Genomic DNA, 18,199 nt, shown 5'->3' on the forward strand with positions numbered 1-18,199 from the left:
GACCTTGAAAGCCATGGGTCTGAGCTGCTCAGATCCACATAAGTGTATGGACCCACTATGTATAAATATTGTGTTCATCACTCAGTCGTGTCTGACTCTGCGACCCCACGGACTAGGGCCCACCAGGCTCCTCCGCCCATGGAATTCTCCAGGCAAAAATACTGGAGTGGGTTGCCATTTCCTTCTCCAATGTATAAATATAGCGAATACTATAGTACTACATGACCCATGGCTGGTCGAATCCACAGATGAAGAACCATGGTCATGGAAGAACCAAGTACAGGAAACACAGACTGTAAATAATATTCAGATTTCAGATGGAGCAGAGGGCAGACACCCCAACCCTCATGCTGTTCAAGGGTCAACCGTACTATTATTCTGGGTCTGCAAAGCAGGACTTACCAGAGTCAAAGACGTATAGAACTTGTTTTCATGATAAATTAAAAACAAAACAAAACACAGGCCACCAGGGAATTTGGAAGAAAACTATCAGAAGAAAGGGCTTCCCAGGTGGCTCCGTGGTACAGAATCTGCCTGCCAATGCAGGAGACGCAGGAGATGTGGGTTCGATCCCTGGGTGGAGAAGATCCCCTGGAGTAGGCAATGGCAACCCACTCCAGTACTCTCGGCTGGAAATTCCCATGGACAGAGGAGCCTGGTGGGCTACAGTCCATGGGGTCACAGAGATTCGGGCACAACTGAATGACTAAGCACACACACACACAGAACTCAAACGACCAGTAAAAAAATATGGGGTCCAGTTACGGCAAAGACTAAAATGTAACAGCAAGATTAAATATGACGCTAAGTGCCTTCATATACATTTAATCATAGTTCTTGCTTCGATCATGGCTTCCATTTTTTAAGAACACAGGGTTGCTTAAATCCAAACAGGACATAATTTATTGTTCATGATTTAAAAAGTGAGACGTGGCTTCCGAGCGAGAAGATTACAATAATGTAAAAATGCTGGAACACAGTGCAGAAATGCAGCTTACTTACTCCCAGTCACTGTTCCAGTTAATCAACAAATCGAAGGCATAAAAACAAGTTATATTTATCACACTGGTGGCTGTGGCCGACACGACTGTGGAGGCTGCCGGAGCACTTCCCGTGTTCACCCCCTCACTTCTTAGAAAGGCTAATCTTTTCAGATAAAATGCTGTGTATCTGGCATCAGCTCAAAGATAAATTGCCAGGGGAAGTCTGAGTTAAAACTTGAGCCAGTGTGAATTTTATTCATAAGTGGCCAAAACAAACTCTACCCCCAACGACTAACACTCACCAACTCCACCGACCCCCACTATATTAATAAAAGATGAAGTAAAAATGTTTTCCCCTGTGCCCACTGGTCATGACAGATGACCAGCCCAGAGCCTGGGTTGGAGGAATAATGTTTGAACATCTGAAAAGGCCCGGCTTGGCAGTGATGATGACCCATTCCTTCTAAGCACAACACTATATTAATTAAGGTAACACAGGGAAGATGTACCTGAATGGTGAAAGGGGTGAGTTTCTTTTTGTTGATTGTCCTCTCATCAATTGTGTCCGGCACTGACAGATTGATCATTTTACTGAAAGAGAAACAATGAAAGAAAGCATGCTTCTAAATAAAAGAGCCTAATGACATGGAATTTAAATTCTAGTGATGCCATAAACAGATAAGACAGCACCATAATCTGCTCTACTCAATGTTCAAATATAAATTCGGTTATGCAATTTTAACTAGATTCAAACTATCTGTGGAAAAGGTTCGTCCTCCTTGAAGTCTTACTAATACAGTGAAGCAAGAAATAAGGATCCTACTTCATCCACTCACCAAAAAGCTGAAAAATTATTCTGGTTCCTTTAATTAGGAAATTCTGGGTGGATCAAATTCTCCATGAGTTCTTCTCTTTCTCAGTCATGAGACTTGCCCCCACCATATAAAAGATTATCCATACACAATCTGAGTGTATATAATGTCTAAATTTCTATTTGCGATCTGGTCAAACTCTATACCTTCAACATCCCAGGGACGGCAGAGCCTGGTGGGCTGCCATCTATGGGGTCGCACAGAGTTGGACACGACTAAACGACTTAGCAGCAGCAGCATACCTTCAACTAACCACATGATGAAATGTTTTATTATCTCCTGGAATCATTAGAGTGTCTGTACGTCAGAAATGTCTGCCACTTAAGTATCTAATATATTGACCAGCCATTCAAAATAAGTAATTATTAATTATGAAAGACTGATTTTATCCACTTTGCATTGGTTTAACCTACATGAGGTTATTAAAAATAAAAGTTCTTTGGCCACTTCCATCTCATTTAAAGAAGTTGGGGGAAAAAAATCCAAAGGAACAACAACAAAATCAAAGAGTAATAAACTTGAATGTGACTATTCCTTTTTTTTTTAATAAAAGAAATTAGCATTGACATCTTTCCTAACAATTTTTAAGCAACTACCTTTTCTTGTGGTTGTTCTTTAAATACGTATTTCTACAACTTTGCCGTGTGTGTGTGTGTGTGTGTGTGTGTGTGTGTATTTTATTTAAATAAAAAGCACTTTACTGAAATTTAGGCAAAACAAACCCCTAAATCATTATTTGAAAATTATGAAACTAGTAGTGAACTAGAAGCTATGGGAGATGGTAGCAGAGCAGCATGGCTTAGAAAAGAAAAAGACATCCCTGCCTTTGAAAAGCTTATCGTTGAGGGACTCTCCTGGTGGTCCAGGGGCTAAGACTCCACGCTCCCAATGGATAGGGCCAGAGCTTGATCCCTGGTCAGGGAACTAGATACTGCATGCCTCAACTAAAAAGACCCTGCGTGCCCCAACTAAGATTGAAGATCCTGTGTTCTGCAACTAAGACCCAGTGTAGCCAAATAAATAAATTTATTTTATTATAAATAAAAGTTATTGTACATATTTATTTTCTTATTTAAAAATAAATAACATTTATTTATTAAAAAGAAAAGCTTATAGTCAAATTTAAGACAAAAGATATGGGTATCAAAAGCTACGCTAACAGTCCAAAGCAGAACACTATAATGGCTCCCAAAGGACTACAAACTATATGTGCTTTAAAAATTCAGTGAAGGGAGAAATCACTAGGAGTTGGAACAGACTAGAAACCTTGGATTCATAGCGGAATCATGGAGTAAGTGGATTCATGTAGGAGGAGACGGTGGGGAAGGCATTCTTAAAAAGGAGAATTAAAGGCAAAGCCGGAGTTGCAAGATGTAAGCAGGCTGTGTATGGGGAACGGTGCGCAGGGCTGCTGGTGCAGCCAGTCATCGTGGAACCCTTCACTGTACCCTGGACGGGGGGCCTGAGTCATGCAGGCCTCGGGAGGTAGGACTAGGAGACTGAGGGAAGACCAGGCGATGCCTGGGGTACCCATGGAAAGAGTCAGGACCTGATCCTGTGCACTAGGTTTTTTGATGTCTTTTTAACAGTTGAATTTTATAAAAATGAAATCTCACAGTGAACTCTAACAAATAAAATGCAATTGCTCTGGTCAGAGCAGAGGAAGGATGGGGGGGTGGGCGGTTAAAGTCCTGCCCACTCATCCTTTCCTTCAATTCCTGAGCCCACCTGAGACGAGGCATTTCAAACCTCCTCAATTACACCACGCCTCACGATGACAGAGAGGCTGCCAAAGCAACAGCCACAGCGGCTCTTTCAAAGTCACCATCCTGAACTGACCAGCGGCGCTGAGAGCCTCCCGTGGAGGGAACATAGCTCTCCTCTTCCAGGCGCCCTCAACGTGTGCGCACCACGCAGTAGCCCCTCTGTTTGAGGACTGGCGTTGGATGCTCCGATCATCATGCTGCTGTTTCCTATTCAGTTCTATGCACTCTCACGACGGGCCGTGCTCAGATGAAGAAAAATAGCATAGAACCCAAAAGTAATTGCCATTGACCTGTGTTCCTATGGCCCTACGTTCATGTTTATCTCTGATCTATGCCTCCCTCTCCTCCACCCAAGTGAGAGTAGTTTTATATTTCTCATTATTAGTTGCTTTTAAGAAAAAATGTGGACCATTTTTAAGTTTTTATTGAATTTGTTACAGTATTGCCTCTACTTTACATTTTGGTTTTTTGACTGAGAGGCATGTGGGATTTTAGCTCCCTGACCAGGGATTGAACCCGCACCCCCTGCATTGGAAGGGGAAGTTCTAACTGCTGGACCACCAGGGAAGTCCCATAAATTGCTTTTGAAATCAGTTTGCTCTCCTGGACCTTCCACATGAAAATCCAGAAAAGCATCAGGTCCAGCTAAGCATCAAAAGAAGTGAGCCTAAAAGGATCAACACAGCGAATGGTGGGTATTCCAGAAAATTCTAGGGAAACTTTAGGAAGCCAAGACCAGGAGGGAGTGTTTTTTACCAAAGCACGATGCCATCTCCAACAGCACTGAAGAGATCATTGGTGTTAGGATCCATTGGGATGACGTGCCGACAATCGGGGTCATTTTCCAGGGCTTTGTTTACCCAGTTGACAAAGGCGTACTTCTCTTCCTCTGCAAGTAAATGATTAAAGTGACTTATTTACAAAGTGAAAATCTGGTACAAGCAAAATCATATACACACATGGCTCTTAGATTCTCATGCCCAGAAGAGACATTGTGAGGTTCATCTGGTCCATTATCCTATCATCTCACATTTATTGATAATAAAAAATCTCAGATGATTTGGGAAATAGGCACAGAATCTGTTTTATGTCCAAGTCATAAAACATACATATAGCAAGCAAATTTAGAAGCTATAGATATGCAAACATATTTAGAAGTAAATGCAAAAATGAAGTGAGGTGAAAGTCACCCAGTCATGTTCGATTCTTTGCAACTCCATGGACTATTAGCCCGCCAGGCTCCTCTGTCCATGGAATTTCCCAGGCAAGAACACTGGAGTGGGTTGCCGTTTCCTATGCCCTGTGCAGGGAATCTTCCCAACCCAGGGTTCAAACCCAGGCCTCCTGCATTGCAGGCAGATTCTTTGCTGTTTGAGCCACTATCTATTTTTATATATGTAAATATATAAATAATTAAGTGTTTATTTATATTTCTATACAATCCAAATATAAATATGGTCCAATGCTTACATGATAAAACTCAGGGTTCTGCCTCTCGCCCTGCGAGAGTGTGGGGTGATCACAGGCAATCTTTGCAATGTCTCTGAGATTCTTTATACAATTACAGGCATCTCTGCTTTTCAAAAGTTCACTTTATGCCACCTTGTTTTTGCAGAAGAGCTACATCAGTACCTGTTTTTGCTCACCACAAGAAATCCGCAGGGGATTTTTGCTTTTATGAAAAAAGGTGAAAAGTAAAAATAGTGCTCAGTGTTTGTTTTGCAGAGGCAGTGGGTATCCCAGCAAGCAGAGTACCACCACCCAGCTCCTTTCTTGGGACTATACACAGCATCCCAGCATCAAGCTGCCATCGTTCTGAACTGAGTCTGTGAGCCTCTGTCTCATCTCAATGTATTCCCTGCATCCATCAGCAAGATACGACCTAAGGTAACTGCTTCTTCACTTTGCACCACTTTGGTTTACAGAAAGTTTCATAGAAACTCTGTACTTTCAGATAGTGGGGGGAACTGTATAATGAAAATGCTATGAAATGAAATCACTTGTGATATGATATTTCTTTCCTATCAGTAAAGCTGCCAGAAATTGACTTTAGAAATTTTAATAAAGCCTCAAGTTATGCCTTATAGCCCAGCACTGTGTTTCCTAAATTGTGTGTTACTGAAAGCAAGAATGTTCCTCAGAAAAATTCTGAGTCACAACAGTTTGGGAAACATTGCATAGCATATTATTGTCTTGAAGATTTCACACAGCATATTATTGTCTTGAAGATTCCTAATGCACATTTACAAAGCAAAAGCCTATAAAATTTGCTATATTTAAAAATAAAAGGCTGAACTTGGTCTTTGCCATTAAGAATGATACTTAAGCATGAGCTGATCTTTAAGATCAAACAGTGTTTTGAAGACCACAGGAATTACTGGAATTATCAGATTACTGTACTGTTTGGGCTAATAGAAGTTTCCATGAAGGCTGATAGATGGCAGCCTTCAGAATAAATATACAATTTTCCTCCAAATCAATGAAAACACAATTATTTTTTTGGACTGCTCAGCAAGAATTAAGAACCATCATGAATTTTGGAGGTAGAAGCCTTTTTGTTCAAAAGATTTACAAAGGAGTTTTGGCAGCCTTTAATATGCTTTTTAAAGTTGTTTTCTTTTAATTCATTTATTTATTTGGCTGCACTGAGTCTTAGTTGGGGCAGGTGGGATCTAGTTCCCTGACCAGGGATTGAACCCAGGCCCCCTGTATTAGGAATGCAGAGTCATAGCCACTGGACCACCAGGGAAGTCCCTATAATACACTTTTTGAATGCTGATGAGATTATTTGGCATTGGACCCTATCTAGAGCCAGAACTGTGGGCCCACCTATACACAGGAAGATACGCAGTAGTTAATAAACTCAGGTTAACTTCTGTCTTTCTTCGCACCCTTTAGGTTTGAATGCTGAGTTTGGAATCTGTAACCACAAGAGACGTGCATCGTTTCGACATGGTTCCCTCTCCCTTTGCCCTCAGTTCCTCCAAACCGTCTCTCCACCTTGCTTCGCAGCTCCCAGGCTGGCACACCTACCTGAGTAGGAGTGTTGAGTGCCAACACTAGACTGCTCGGAAGTGCCCCCGATCGCACAAATCCCTTCCTTCTTGTTGATGGCTTTTCTAAAGGTCTTGGCAACCTCTGTGCTTTTCAGGCCATGAAAAACCTGCAAACACATAACGTATCTTTAGAAACCAAATCTGTGATGTAGAAAACCATAAAGGAAAGAATAAGCAATGCTGAAGCATGAAAGATGGGAATGTATTGCTGGTATTTCTCAAATTGAACTTCCATGTTTCAAATGCATCTCCTTGGCTTCTGCATCATACTCACCTTGATAAACTCATCAAAGCTGATCTTCCCATCCTGGTCCAGGTCACCCGTGGCCATCAGGTTTTCTGTAATTTCTCTCACCCTGTACCCAGGCAGAGGCAAGCAGGCAGCCTTGAACAAGTCATTCAGTTCATTGCAGCTGATGTACCCGTTGCCATCGGTATCTGTAAGGCAGATGAGGAGCTGATGGCTCAGGGCAATTTGGGTTACAACACGAAGAGAGGCGAGAGAAGGCCGGATGGGAGGACAGTGGGTGACAGAGGCCATCATTCCGGAGTTGTGAGCTGACCCCATGCAAAGTCAGAATCTCACAAGAGACCTGCTGCTATTATAAATGGGTATTAGCATCATTTCCAACACCCAAGAGTCAAAATTTCAACAAAGAGGTTCTGACAATAAGCTGAAGAGAACTTACAGAAACATATGGGAAAATAAATCACAGACTTGGAGCTAAAGATTAAGAAAAAATATTTGTTGTTGTTTAGTCACTAAGTTGGATAAGGCAATGGCACCCCACTCCAGTACTCTTGCCTGGAAAATCCCATGGAAGGAGGAGCCTGGTAGACTGCAGTCCATGGGGTCACTAAGAGTCGGACACGACTGGGTGACTTCACTTTCACTTTTCACTTTCATGCATTGGAGAAGGAAATGGCAACCCACTCCAGTGTTCTTGCCTGGAGAATCCCAGGGACAGGGGAGCCTGGTGGGCTGCCGTCTATGGGGTCACACAGAGTCGGACACGACTGAAGTGACTTAGCAGAGCAGCAGCAGTCACTAAGTTATATCTGACTGTACAGAGATCCCATGGACTACAGCCTGCCAGGCTCTTCTGTCCATGGGATTCTCCAGGCAAGAATACTGGAGTGGGTTGCCATTTCCTTCTCCAGGGGATCTTCCTGACCCAGGGATCAAATCCGAATCTCTTGCATTGGAAGATGGATTCTTTACCACGGAGTCATCTGGGAAGTAAGGAATACTATAAAAACAAAGGAAATAAAAAAAAGCAGACAAGCCATAAAAGCTGAGACTTAGTGGCCACTTCCAGGAAAGCTACAGGTGTAAAAGGACTCGTATGCCATGTTTTGATAGAGAAAGAAGTAATTTTCTGGAAGAATAGCTTTAAAAAATATTTCCCTAGTTCCTGTAATCAATACCACTATATTCTTGCCCTTTCTACTATTTTGCTCATGTTACCAGTCACTGATTCTGTCCTGAAGCTACTAAAAAAGTAGAGAATTGTGTGACTTGAGGTATCAGGTTCACTTACCCACTTTGGCAAAAGCTTCTCTGAGCTCCATCATTTCTTCATCGGATACTGATCCTCTGGCCATTTTTTACTGCTTTAGGCAACAGTTCTGCAGAGAGGGGACAACACAGGGAGTGAATGATGTGCATCTTCTTAAAATACCACATCGAGAAGCAATTCTTATTTATTAAGTAAAGAAATATTTCTTTGCACCCCTTATGACTTATAATTATCTTCCCAAAAGGTGAGAAACGGACTTTTTCTTATTTTATCTTCTTCAAATTTTTTAACTTTTTATTTTATATTGGAGTTTAGTCAATTAACAACATTGTAATAGTTTCAGGTGGACAGCAAAGGAACTCAACCACACACACATATGAGTGAGTAAGGGAAAGTCGCTCAGTCACGTCCAACCCCTTGCGATCCCATGGACTGTAGCCCGCCAGGCTCCTCTGTCCATGGGATTCTCCAGGCAAGGATCCTGGAGTGGGTTGCCATTCCCTTCTCCAGGGATCTTCCCGACCCATTCTCCCCTGAAGTCCCCTCCCATCCAGGCTCTCACATAGCACTGAGCAGGGCTTCCTGTGCACCACAGGAGGTCCTTGTTGATTATCAAAGAAACAGCCTTTTTCTTAACTGGACTCCACTTTTTGGTCTCCAGAGATGGTCCTCAACATTCAGAAAACTAAGATCATGGCTCCGGTCTCATCACTTCATGGCAAATAGACAGGAAAACAATGGAAACACTAACAGACTTTATTATTTTGGGCCCCAAAATCACTGTGGATGGTGACTGCAGCCATGAAATTAAAAGACGCTTGCTCCCTCGAAGAAAAGCTATGACCAACCTAGACAGCATATTAAAAAGCAGAGACATTACTTTGCCAACAAAGATCCATCTAGTCAAAGCTATGGTTTTTCTAGTAATCATGTATGGATGTGAGAGTTGGACTATAAAGAAAGCTGAACACTGAAGAATTGATGCTTTTGAACTGTGGTGTTGGAGAAGACTCTTGAGAGTCCCTTGGACTGCAAGGAGATCAAAACAGTCAATCCTGAAGGAAATCAGTCCTGAATATTCATTGGAAGGACTGATGCTGAAGCTGAAACTCCAATACTTTGGCCACCTGATGCGAAGAACTGACTCATTGGAAAAGACCCTGATGCTGGGAAAGATTGAGGGCAGGAGGAGAAGGGGACGACAGAGGATGAGATGGTTGGATGGCATCACCGACTCAATGAACATGAGTTTGAGTAAACTCTGGAAGTTGGTGATGGACAGGGAGGCCTGGTGTGCTGTGGTTCATGGAGTCACAAAGAATTGGACATGACTGAGTGACTGAACTGAACCAAACTGAAAGACGGTCCACACTGTTTCTCTCCTCCCTGTGATTAGGCTGCTCCTCACGTCAGGAGATGGAGCTTATTTCCTCTCCTTGAATCTAGGCTGACTCTGTGACTGCTGTTAGTATTTAGAGGGCTAGAGAAGCCATGTCTGGGCTGGAAACTTCTGCTTCCTGCCTTTGGGAATGCTCCCTCCTTCTGGGATGCTCATCCTTGGGATGGTCTCTCTTGGAAACCAGCTGCCATGCTCTGAGATGTCTAAGCCACAGGAAGTATGATAATTGGATGCTCTGGTTAATGGTCCCTGCTGAGCTCCCAGGCAGCAACCAGCATCAACTGCCAACCAGCAGAGCAGGCCAGTTTGGACATTCCAGCCCATTTGAGCCCCTGGATAAACCCAGTCCCAGACAACATCACAGGAAGCAGAATTGCCCAGAATTCTGATACCAAGAGAACTGAGAGATGGGTTTTAAATCCCAACATTTTGGAGTAGTTTGAAACACAGAAATACATGGCGAAAACACAATTTTCACATAAATGTCATTTTTAGAGATATGTTCATGTTCATATTTCAAATGAGTATGTTTGGCCAAGTCAACAGATAACTTCAAAGTCAGTTATCAAAGTTCTCTGAGTATTTTAGAAAAGAGGAAGGGAATCTGATCGTCTAATAAGTCTAATGGGAATTTGGGGGACTTTTTAGGTGTTCTCAGAAAGACTAGTGTTGGCTAAGAAACTATCCTAGTACTGGAGTAATTTCCCTTTCCCTGGGTATGATTGCTGCCCTCTAGTGGGTAGGAAGAGAATGCAACAGAAAATGGATTACACGCTTGTGTAGCTAACCCACTCCAGTCTTCTTGCCTGGAGAATTCCACGGACAGAGGAGCCTGGCAGGCTCCATGGGGTAGCAAAGAGTCGAAACGACTAAGGGGCTAACACACTAGCTAATTCACAGGCCCATGTTTCAAATAGGAGTTCCGTTAAGCTTATGGAATTTCCCAATGGGGAAGCAATAAGCGGGGTGAGAGTGTGGAAGAAGTGTTTCTATTTACATCTGGGGCATTTTAGTGAAGTTACTGATTTTAAAAAAGATTTAAAATTTGTGACAGAATGTTGTTTTAAATGGATTTCCTTTTTTATGTTTGCACTTCATTTCCGCTGTACTTTTTTCTCAGTGACAACGAGCCACACAAGACAGTGAACAGTTTTAACACAAACCTGTTGGCCAAAAAAAATGCACTACGCTAAATTTTGCAAATACACATCCCTTATTCACCAACTCTCTATACTGCCACATACATTTATCACATGTATTAGTAGTTTCAAACTTTCATTTTCCTAAGCAACCCTCTGTCAATAGAATCCTTACATGTAAACAACAATAACAAAAATAACTCTGGGGAGGGATAAATTAAGAGTATGGGATTAACAGATACACAGTACTATGTATAAAATACGTACACAACAAGGATTTACTGAATAGCACGGGGAACTGTATTTGATACCTTGTAACAACCTAAAATGCAAAAGAATCTGAAAAAGAACAGACATTTATATACATATAAAGGAATCACTGTGCTGTATGCCTGACCTGAAATATAATATTGTAAATTATTGTATAAAATAAATATTACTAAAATATAAATATAAAATTAAACATAAAATAATTATTATATTAAAATATAATATTGTAAATCCAATTTTAAAAAAAAACTCTGAAAGACTTCAGTTGAAAAAAACCCAAATGCCCCCCCTCCCTCCACTATCCCATCTTCTTGCCACCTTACACACTGGTGGGAACTCCAAAGAGCATGATTTTAAAACTGTGGAATTATATATATTGTTATTATTTTGATTCCTTTAAATTGTGGGATTCTATATATGGTTACTATTTCAATTTATATTGTTATTATTTAATATATAATTTAAGTTACATATGGTTATTATTATTTCCATTTTCTATATATATATATATATATATAAATTGTGGAATTATATATATTGATATTATTTCAAACTTTTATTACCAAAAGCACCTATGGTATTATTATTTACCTTATATCTACAAAGGTATTGGCCCATTAGGTTCTCGGACAGAAGGCAGAAACTGCTGAGAGCCTAAATGTGTAAGGAAATGCAATCTCAGCCATCACAATAACTTCAGAGCCTGGCGGCACCCGTTACCTACCTGACTTTCTTGCCTTCACTTCTCTTTCTTCCTTTTGGACTTGTCTGTTTCTCTGTCTCCCTCCCTCCTTTCCTCCCTCCCCCTCTCCCTCCCTTCTTTTCTTTCTTCCCTTGAGGTTTGTTGTTATTGTTAGTTTCCTTTATAAAAATCAAGCCAGGAAATGTAAGAGACATGGCTTCGATCGCTGGGTCAGGAATATTCCCCCGGAGAAGGAAATGACAACCCACTCCAGTATTCTTGCCTGTGGAATCCCAGGGACAGAGGAGCCTGGTGGGCTACAGTCCATGGGGTTGCAAAGAGTCGGACATGACTGAGCGCACATGCGTATACCATGCACTTGTTCCAAACCAATTTGAGCCCAGTTACAAGGACAGACCCAAGCCTGAGCCCTAAACCCAATAAAATGTGATCAAGCAGAAGGAGTAATAAGCATGGGTGAAATAGGACAGCGGCGAGGGAGAGCCTTAATACTTCAAACACTGCACATTGTGAAAATCTAGTTCCAAGTTCTCTAGAGGTTAAATGCTAAAAAGGAGCTATCACTTCCATAATTCATTCTATCTACGTGAGAAAAGTCAGTTTTCTTAGGGCAGCAGAACTGAGGCCCGAGAGCAGTACCTTCGCGCAAATTGGGTGAGAGGACATTCCTGGGGTGTAGTAAATGCAAGTTCTGTGTTTCTTATAATGTCCCACAGTGAAGACTGAGAGCTCAGGTAATGCATTCACACTTCATAGAGCAGGAACCAGGAGCTCAGAGAAGATTCATGTCTCAGACCACACAGCCGGGGAGAGGAACAGCAGGATTCCAGTGCTCGAGTCGCCTCTCCTCTCCCATGCTGTCTGTTCAGGCTGCTGTGCATTTCTCTTAGACGCTCACTTCATCCACCCATTCACTCATCCAGTAATTACTCATTAAGTATTGGCTTGGCCAGAAACTTCGTTTGAGTTTTTCCATCTTAAACAGAATATGAAGTGTGTGTCCAAGTGTTCTAGCTTAGGAAGCTTTTGCTTTCCTGTGTTAAGAAATCAAGGCTTCTGCTGGAAGATACCAGTGTGTAATTTTGCATACTTCACTAAATTCTTATGACTAATTTGGTTTGATTCTTCTTTGTACTCTCTACCAAGAAGAGAAGGCTCTCCTCCATTATATTTTAGCAAAGTCTTTGGTAAAGTCTGGCCCTTCTTGTTTCGGGGGTGTCTTATTTCTTGGTTCACAGATGTTCACAGGGTTACTAGATAAATCGATTCACTCACAAATATTTACGAAAGCCTACTATAAGGCAGACACTGCTCTTCATTTCAGGTGAGGGTGCTGCCCTAGCTACTCTGAAAACATGAACCAATGTTAAAGGTCAAGAGAATGAATGGGGTCTCTGAATCTAAACTTGGCTATTCTTTGACAGAAGACTTTTAGATTTTAGAGCACGTGAGTGATTGGTGAGAAAGACATGTAAAGAGGCAGGGAATGAGATTGCCTTTTAAGGATGAAGGGCAGGGTTGAGGAAAAACGAAAGAATTACAGCATTGGGTGACAAAGAACATCTAAAGATCATGGTTCAGAGGACTTCCCCGGTGGTCCAGGGATTAAGACTCCACCTTCCAAAGGAGGGGATGGGGATTACACCCCTGGTTGGGGAGCTCAGTTCCCATGTGCCTCACGGCCAAAAAACCAAAACACGACATAGAAACAATATTATAGCAAATTCAATAAAGACTTTAAAAATGCTTCACATCAAAAAATAAAAAGTAAAGATTATGGTATAGTGAAAAAACAAAAAATAGCATAAAAATTGCAGGGCCCATTCAAATAAAAGATCTAGGGAAGGAAACAGGGTTATTTTAAAACCTTCTAAAAGATTTATATAAATGGGGAGGATTAACTCAGAGAGAGGATCTCAGGGGAGGATCTCTCAGAGAGAAATCAGTCCTGAATATTCATTGGAAGGACTGACGCTGAACTGAAACTCCAATACTTTGGCCATCTGATGTGAAGAACTGACTCATTTGAAAAGACCCTGATGCTGGGAAAGATTGAAAGCAGGAGGAGAAGGGGATGACAGAGGACGAGATGGTTGGATGGCATCACTGACTGAGTGGACATGGGTCTGGGTGGACTCTGGGAGTTGTTGATGGACTGGGAGGCCTGGCGTGCTGCAGTCCATGGGGTTGCAAAGAGTCGGACATGACTGAGCGACTGAACTGAACTGAACTCAGAGACGCCAAATAGTGAGACAGCCTTCCAATGAAAAAAATTCAAAACCCTCCCTGGTGGCTTAGATGGTAAAGAATCTGCCAGCAATGCAGGAGACCAGGGTTCCATCCCTGGGTCAGGAAGATCTCCTGGAGAAGAAATGGCAACCCACTCTGGTTTTCTTGCCTGGAGAATCCCACGGACAGAAGAGCCTGGTGGGCTACAGTTCATGTTATGGGTCTCAAAGAGGTGGACACAACTGAGCGACTAACACTTCCACTTTTCAGTGATTTAAAAGCTAAAGGGAAAGAGAATAGATTGAATTCGTTTGAGAGGAGAAGTGGAGAAGAAATAGTCACCAACCTAAATTACTATGATGTTGTTTGTTGTTTGTTGAGCCCAAACACGAATAGATGTTGAGGGAGGATCTCTTTTACCATCAGAGTGAGCTGTAAATCCTGGAAACACAATCCAACTTGTAGAGACAGGGGAATCTAGGAAATCATTTAGCACAACTCCCTCATTTTATAGATAGAGAGACTGAAGTTCCAATGAGATGAAGTGCTTTGCTTACAAGTCTTCAAAGCACTCCCAGGCTAGGGTCTGTAACAGAAGGAGCAGGGCAGCAGCAGGCTGGAGTGACCATTAATCAGGCCATTAAGACCCACAACTGCAAACAGACCCTTTAACTTAACAGCATTTCACAGGGCAGAGCAGGAAGAAGAGGTAATTAATGGGAAAACATGCAGAGCAGACCATTTCTAAGAAGGACATGGCTGGGGTTAGAATCAAGTATTAGGTACTTCACACAGTCTATTAATATGAAAAAAATGTTTGCCCATGTTAATTCATGTGTGTTTGATGGCTTGTATTATAATTGTGTGAGTTAGTTTCCAAAGATAATTGACAAGGGTCTGCTTGTAAATTACTGGCACCATATTGGCAGCTGACTCTAGAGAGGTCACTGCAGTAATGAGACTGGCTGTGGTCATTTGGAAGCTCCCATTTGGAGCAGAAGTGGCTGAGGAAGGCGTGTCCCTTCCAGGGCGTGAACAAGCCCGTTCTCAGGCTCTGCCCTGATGCTTCTGCAGTAAGTGGGGTCCTTTTAAATGCCTACATCATCTAACTATGACTTTGCCAAGAACCACTTTAAGGTCTTTTGCAAATCAGTGGTGAGTTCTGGAACCCCATTTCTGAACCACTGCCCAAATCATAAATCTAAGAAGACAAATCTCACATCATTCATCTAAGTCACATCTGGCTGCTCATTTTTCTGCAAGCACTTAAATTTATTAAATCAATGATTACAGAATCCCAGGACATTTGGCCAAAGAAAGAACCAGTCGTTCTTTTCAGAAGGTTATTTTTAAAGCCTCAAGAAAATCAAATTACTGCCCCTACCCCCTCCTCCAAACTTCAAAAGCCACAAAACCTGTTCCTTCTTTTAGGTCATCGAGTTCTAAGTCTCTGTTTAAAGGAGGCTGGTATTTTCCAGATGGGTAGTGAAAGAGAATTTCTCAGAATGACTTCTTACACTAAAAGCATTTCACTCAAGTTCTCTGAAATCTGAATGTAGAAACTAATTGTAGGAGTTAACTACAGAACACAGTGCTGGAGAATTTAGAGAAGGAAATGCATGCTGTAAAATGAATGTTAAAATGGAAGCTAAATTTTCTCTGAGGAGTTTCCTAACTGACAATGAAAAGAAGCAGAAAGGCTGGTAACACATGATCTGTGCAGAGTGGAACGGCTCCTGGGCTGGCACCATTGTTGAAAGCAGGTAATGCTGTGTGGGTCAGTACTTTGATCCGATAGACTGATACCCAATTACATAACTGCTGGGACCAGAGCCCTATCTGTAACCTGGCATCGCATTGCCAAGGGGCTGTTTTGAATGTGCCCTACTTTTTCTGCAATTGACACAGTGAGGAAGGCACAACAGGAAACTCGGGACCCAGGTTCCCAGCTTTCCCTCTGATTCAGTATGTATCCAAGAGGAAATTGTACAACTTCCGAACCCCTCACTGAGCAATAAGTAAACCCCAAACAACGCAACGTCCAGAACATCAACAATCTGCCCTCTCTAGCCTTACACTCTGATGAGGAAAGAAGGGAAATATACAATACTTAGGATTCTGAAGCCACATAAAATCCCCATAAATTTTTTAAAAAGCAATCATGCTACAGTTATATCAGATAAGGACGGAATTTTGCTTTCCCTTAATCCTGTTTCCTTTCCTTTTCAAAGTAGAACACTGTGTGTGGTTGGCGGGGGCACACGGGAGATAATTTACTATGCAAGCTATTTTCTATGTAAGCTATGTAAGATTATTTTCTCTGTGGATACAGATATTCCAAACTTTCACAGAAAGGATGATTCTCAACATATATTTTTCAAATGCCTTTGTTTTTAAGAACCAAATAACTATGCGTGTGTGCCAAGCTGCTCGGTCGTGCCCGATTCTTAGGGACCCCAAGGACTGTAGCCCGCCAGGCTCCTCTGTCCGTGGGATTCTCCAGGCAGGAATGCTGGAGTGGGTTGCCACGCCCTCCTCCAGGGGATCTTCCCAACCCAGGAATCGAACCTGGGTCTCTTATGTCTCCTGCACTGGCAGGTAGGTCCTTTACCACTAGTGCCACCTGGGAAGCCCCCAAATAACTATAAATGTCCTCAAATACAGACGACCACTTAAAGGGGCCCTTGTGAATTCTGTGGTCAAGTCAGAATCTCTTTTAGATTGGCTTTTCTCTCCCTGCAGACACACGGGTTCTCCCAAGGCTCCGCAGGGGGCAGGACTCTTCTCTGCAAGTCTTGGAGGGAAACACGGCAGCGGTCAGTGAAGCACGGGAAGCTGTTCCCAGCACAGGCTCAGGGGCTCTGTCTCTATCTCAGGCGATGAAAACACCCCCAGGGAGCCAGCAGCCCGTTACTCCAAACCTGATGGACCTGACCTCGCTCTGGGGGTCTCTGTGATCTGATCAACCTCAGAAGCAGAGGGGCTTCTGAAGCTGCATTAGCAATGGCGCACGGAGCCCCGCTCTGGCCCCAACTCAGGAGTGCCCAGCTCCCCACCTCGCCTCCCAGCACACCCTGACGCCTGTTTTCTACCAAGCTGCCCGCTCCACTAAGGATGCGACGCGGGGCAAACCTCTGGCAAGCAAAAGGGATGCTCCAAGCCGGGGTCGCCAGGCCCTCCTTGCCTTGGCTTCGGTCTCCTTCCCAGGGCTGCAGACAGTGATAGTCTTGGTATTCACGTCTAGAAAGACCACAGCTACCCTTCATTCCACATTCAACCACAAGGACTTAAGATCCAGACTTTCACCTATTGGAAGCTCAGCGAACCCCAAACACATCTTTTCAAAAAGCTGAATATTATTATGGGCTAGTTGACAAGCCACTATGACAGCCTTGTCTCAATATCAGACATCATTCATTTCCTTTAGTCATTCACTCCACCTATGAGTCTGCGTGCAAAGCACTGCCCTGGTTACTAGGTACAAGCTAGGGACTCCTGGGATGTCATGAAGCCCACAGTTAAAGGTCAAGTTTCAGATCCAACACAGAGATGACAGCTCATTACTGCCAAATGGTTAACAGAATGAAAAGAGTTCTGAAGATCAAAAATGAACAAATGAAAAGGCTAAACACAGGGCTGCAAGGGTGGAGGGGGGTAAGATGACATAAGAGGAAGAAATTAGCACAGAAGCTTGTCAAAAAATAAAAACATCAAACATCTCAATCAGCCCATGCAATACATCTACAGGTAAGCAGATAATTTCGACATGTGGACATCTCCAAGGAAACCACAATAACCAGCGGGGAGTGGAAAAGAGAGCTCGGGGATCAGAAGACCCACGCTGCTACCTGTCTGTGCAACATAAGCCTCTCTGGACCTCAGTTTCCTCATCTGTAAATTGGGAGAGGAAGTCCCTTCCATGTTAAAAGTTCCAAAAGTCTGTTCACTAGCTGACAAGTGTAAGGCACAAGTTAGAGCCAGGGTGAGGTGCGTTTCCAGGGAGCCTAGGATAAGGGCCAGGGGCCATGAGGAGCTGTGGCCTTGGCCCTGAAGCATCTCTGGGGAGAAGAACCTTCTCTGAAGTGGACCCAGCATCTCCCAGCCCCACCTGGTTCCTGCTCTTACCTCAGCATCGGGAAAAGCTCTGTCCTCATGCATTCTCCTCACTGACCCAGGCAGATGCCCACAGCTCAGCGGCTCCCCTACTCAGTCCAGAGCAGGGAAGCTTCCAGAACGGCACGTGAGCTCCGCTTTCTGGGAGG

At 42.9% G+C, this 18,199-nt stretch overlaps 1 protein-coding gene across 3 annotated transcripts in view; it reads right to left on the minus strand.

Annotated features, from left to right (window-relative positions):
- Nucleotides 1-18,199, minus strand: part of LCP1 (lymphocyte cytosolic protein 1) — a 59,059-nt gene that overhangs the window by 26,509 nt on the left and 14,351 nt on the right. For 2 of the 3 annotated variants that reach the window (XM_070471223.1, XM_070471224.1), the window contains 5 exons: nucleotides 8,219-8,306; nucleotides 6,952-7,115; nucleotides 6,655-6,784; nucleotides 4,378-4,510; nucleotides 1,493-1,574 (listed from right to left, as the gene is read on the minus strand). In XM_070471223.1, the coding sequence (XP_070327324.1) occupies nucleotides 1,493-1,574; nucleotides 4,378-4,510; nucleotides 6,655-6,784; nucleotides 6,952-7,115; nucleotides 8,219-8,282 (573 nt within the window). In that variant the 5' untranslated portion in view covers nucleotides 8,283-8,306. Of the gene's footprint in view, nucleotides 1-1,492; nucleotides 1,575-4,377; nucleotides 4,511-6,654; nucleotides 6,785-6,951; nucleotides 7,116-8,218; nucleotides 8,307-18,062; nucleotides 18,178-18,199 lie in introns of those variants that run through there. The other variant, XM_070471225.1, reaches the window with a different exon arrangement.

Source organism: Odocoileus virginianus, chromosome 8 (assembly GCF_023699985.2).
Source record: "Odocoileus virginianus isolate 20LAN1187 ecotype Illinois chromosome 8, Ovbor_1.2, whole genome shotgun sequence".
Classification (NCBI taxonomy): Eukaryota; Metazoa; Chordata; class Mammalia; order Artiodactyla; family Cervidae; genus Odocoileus; species Odocoileus virginianus.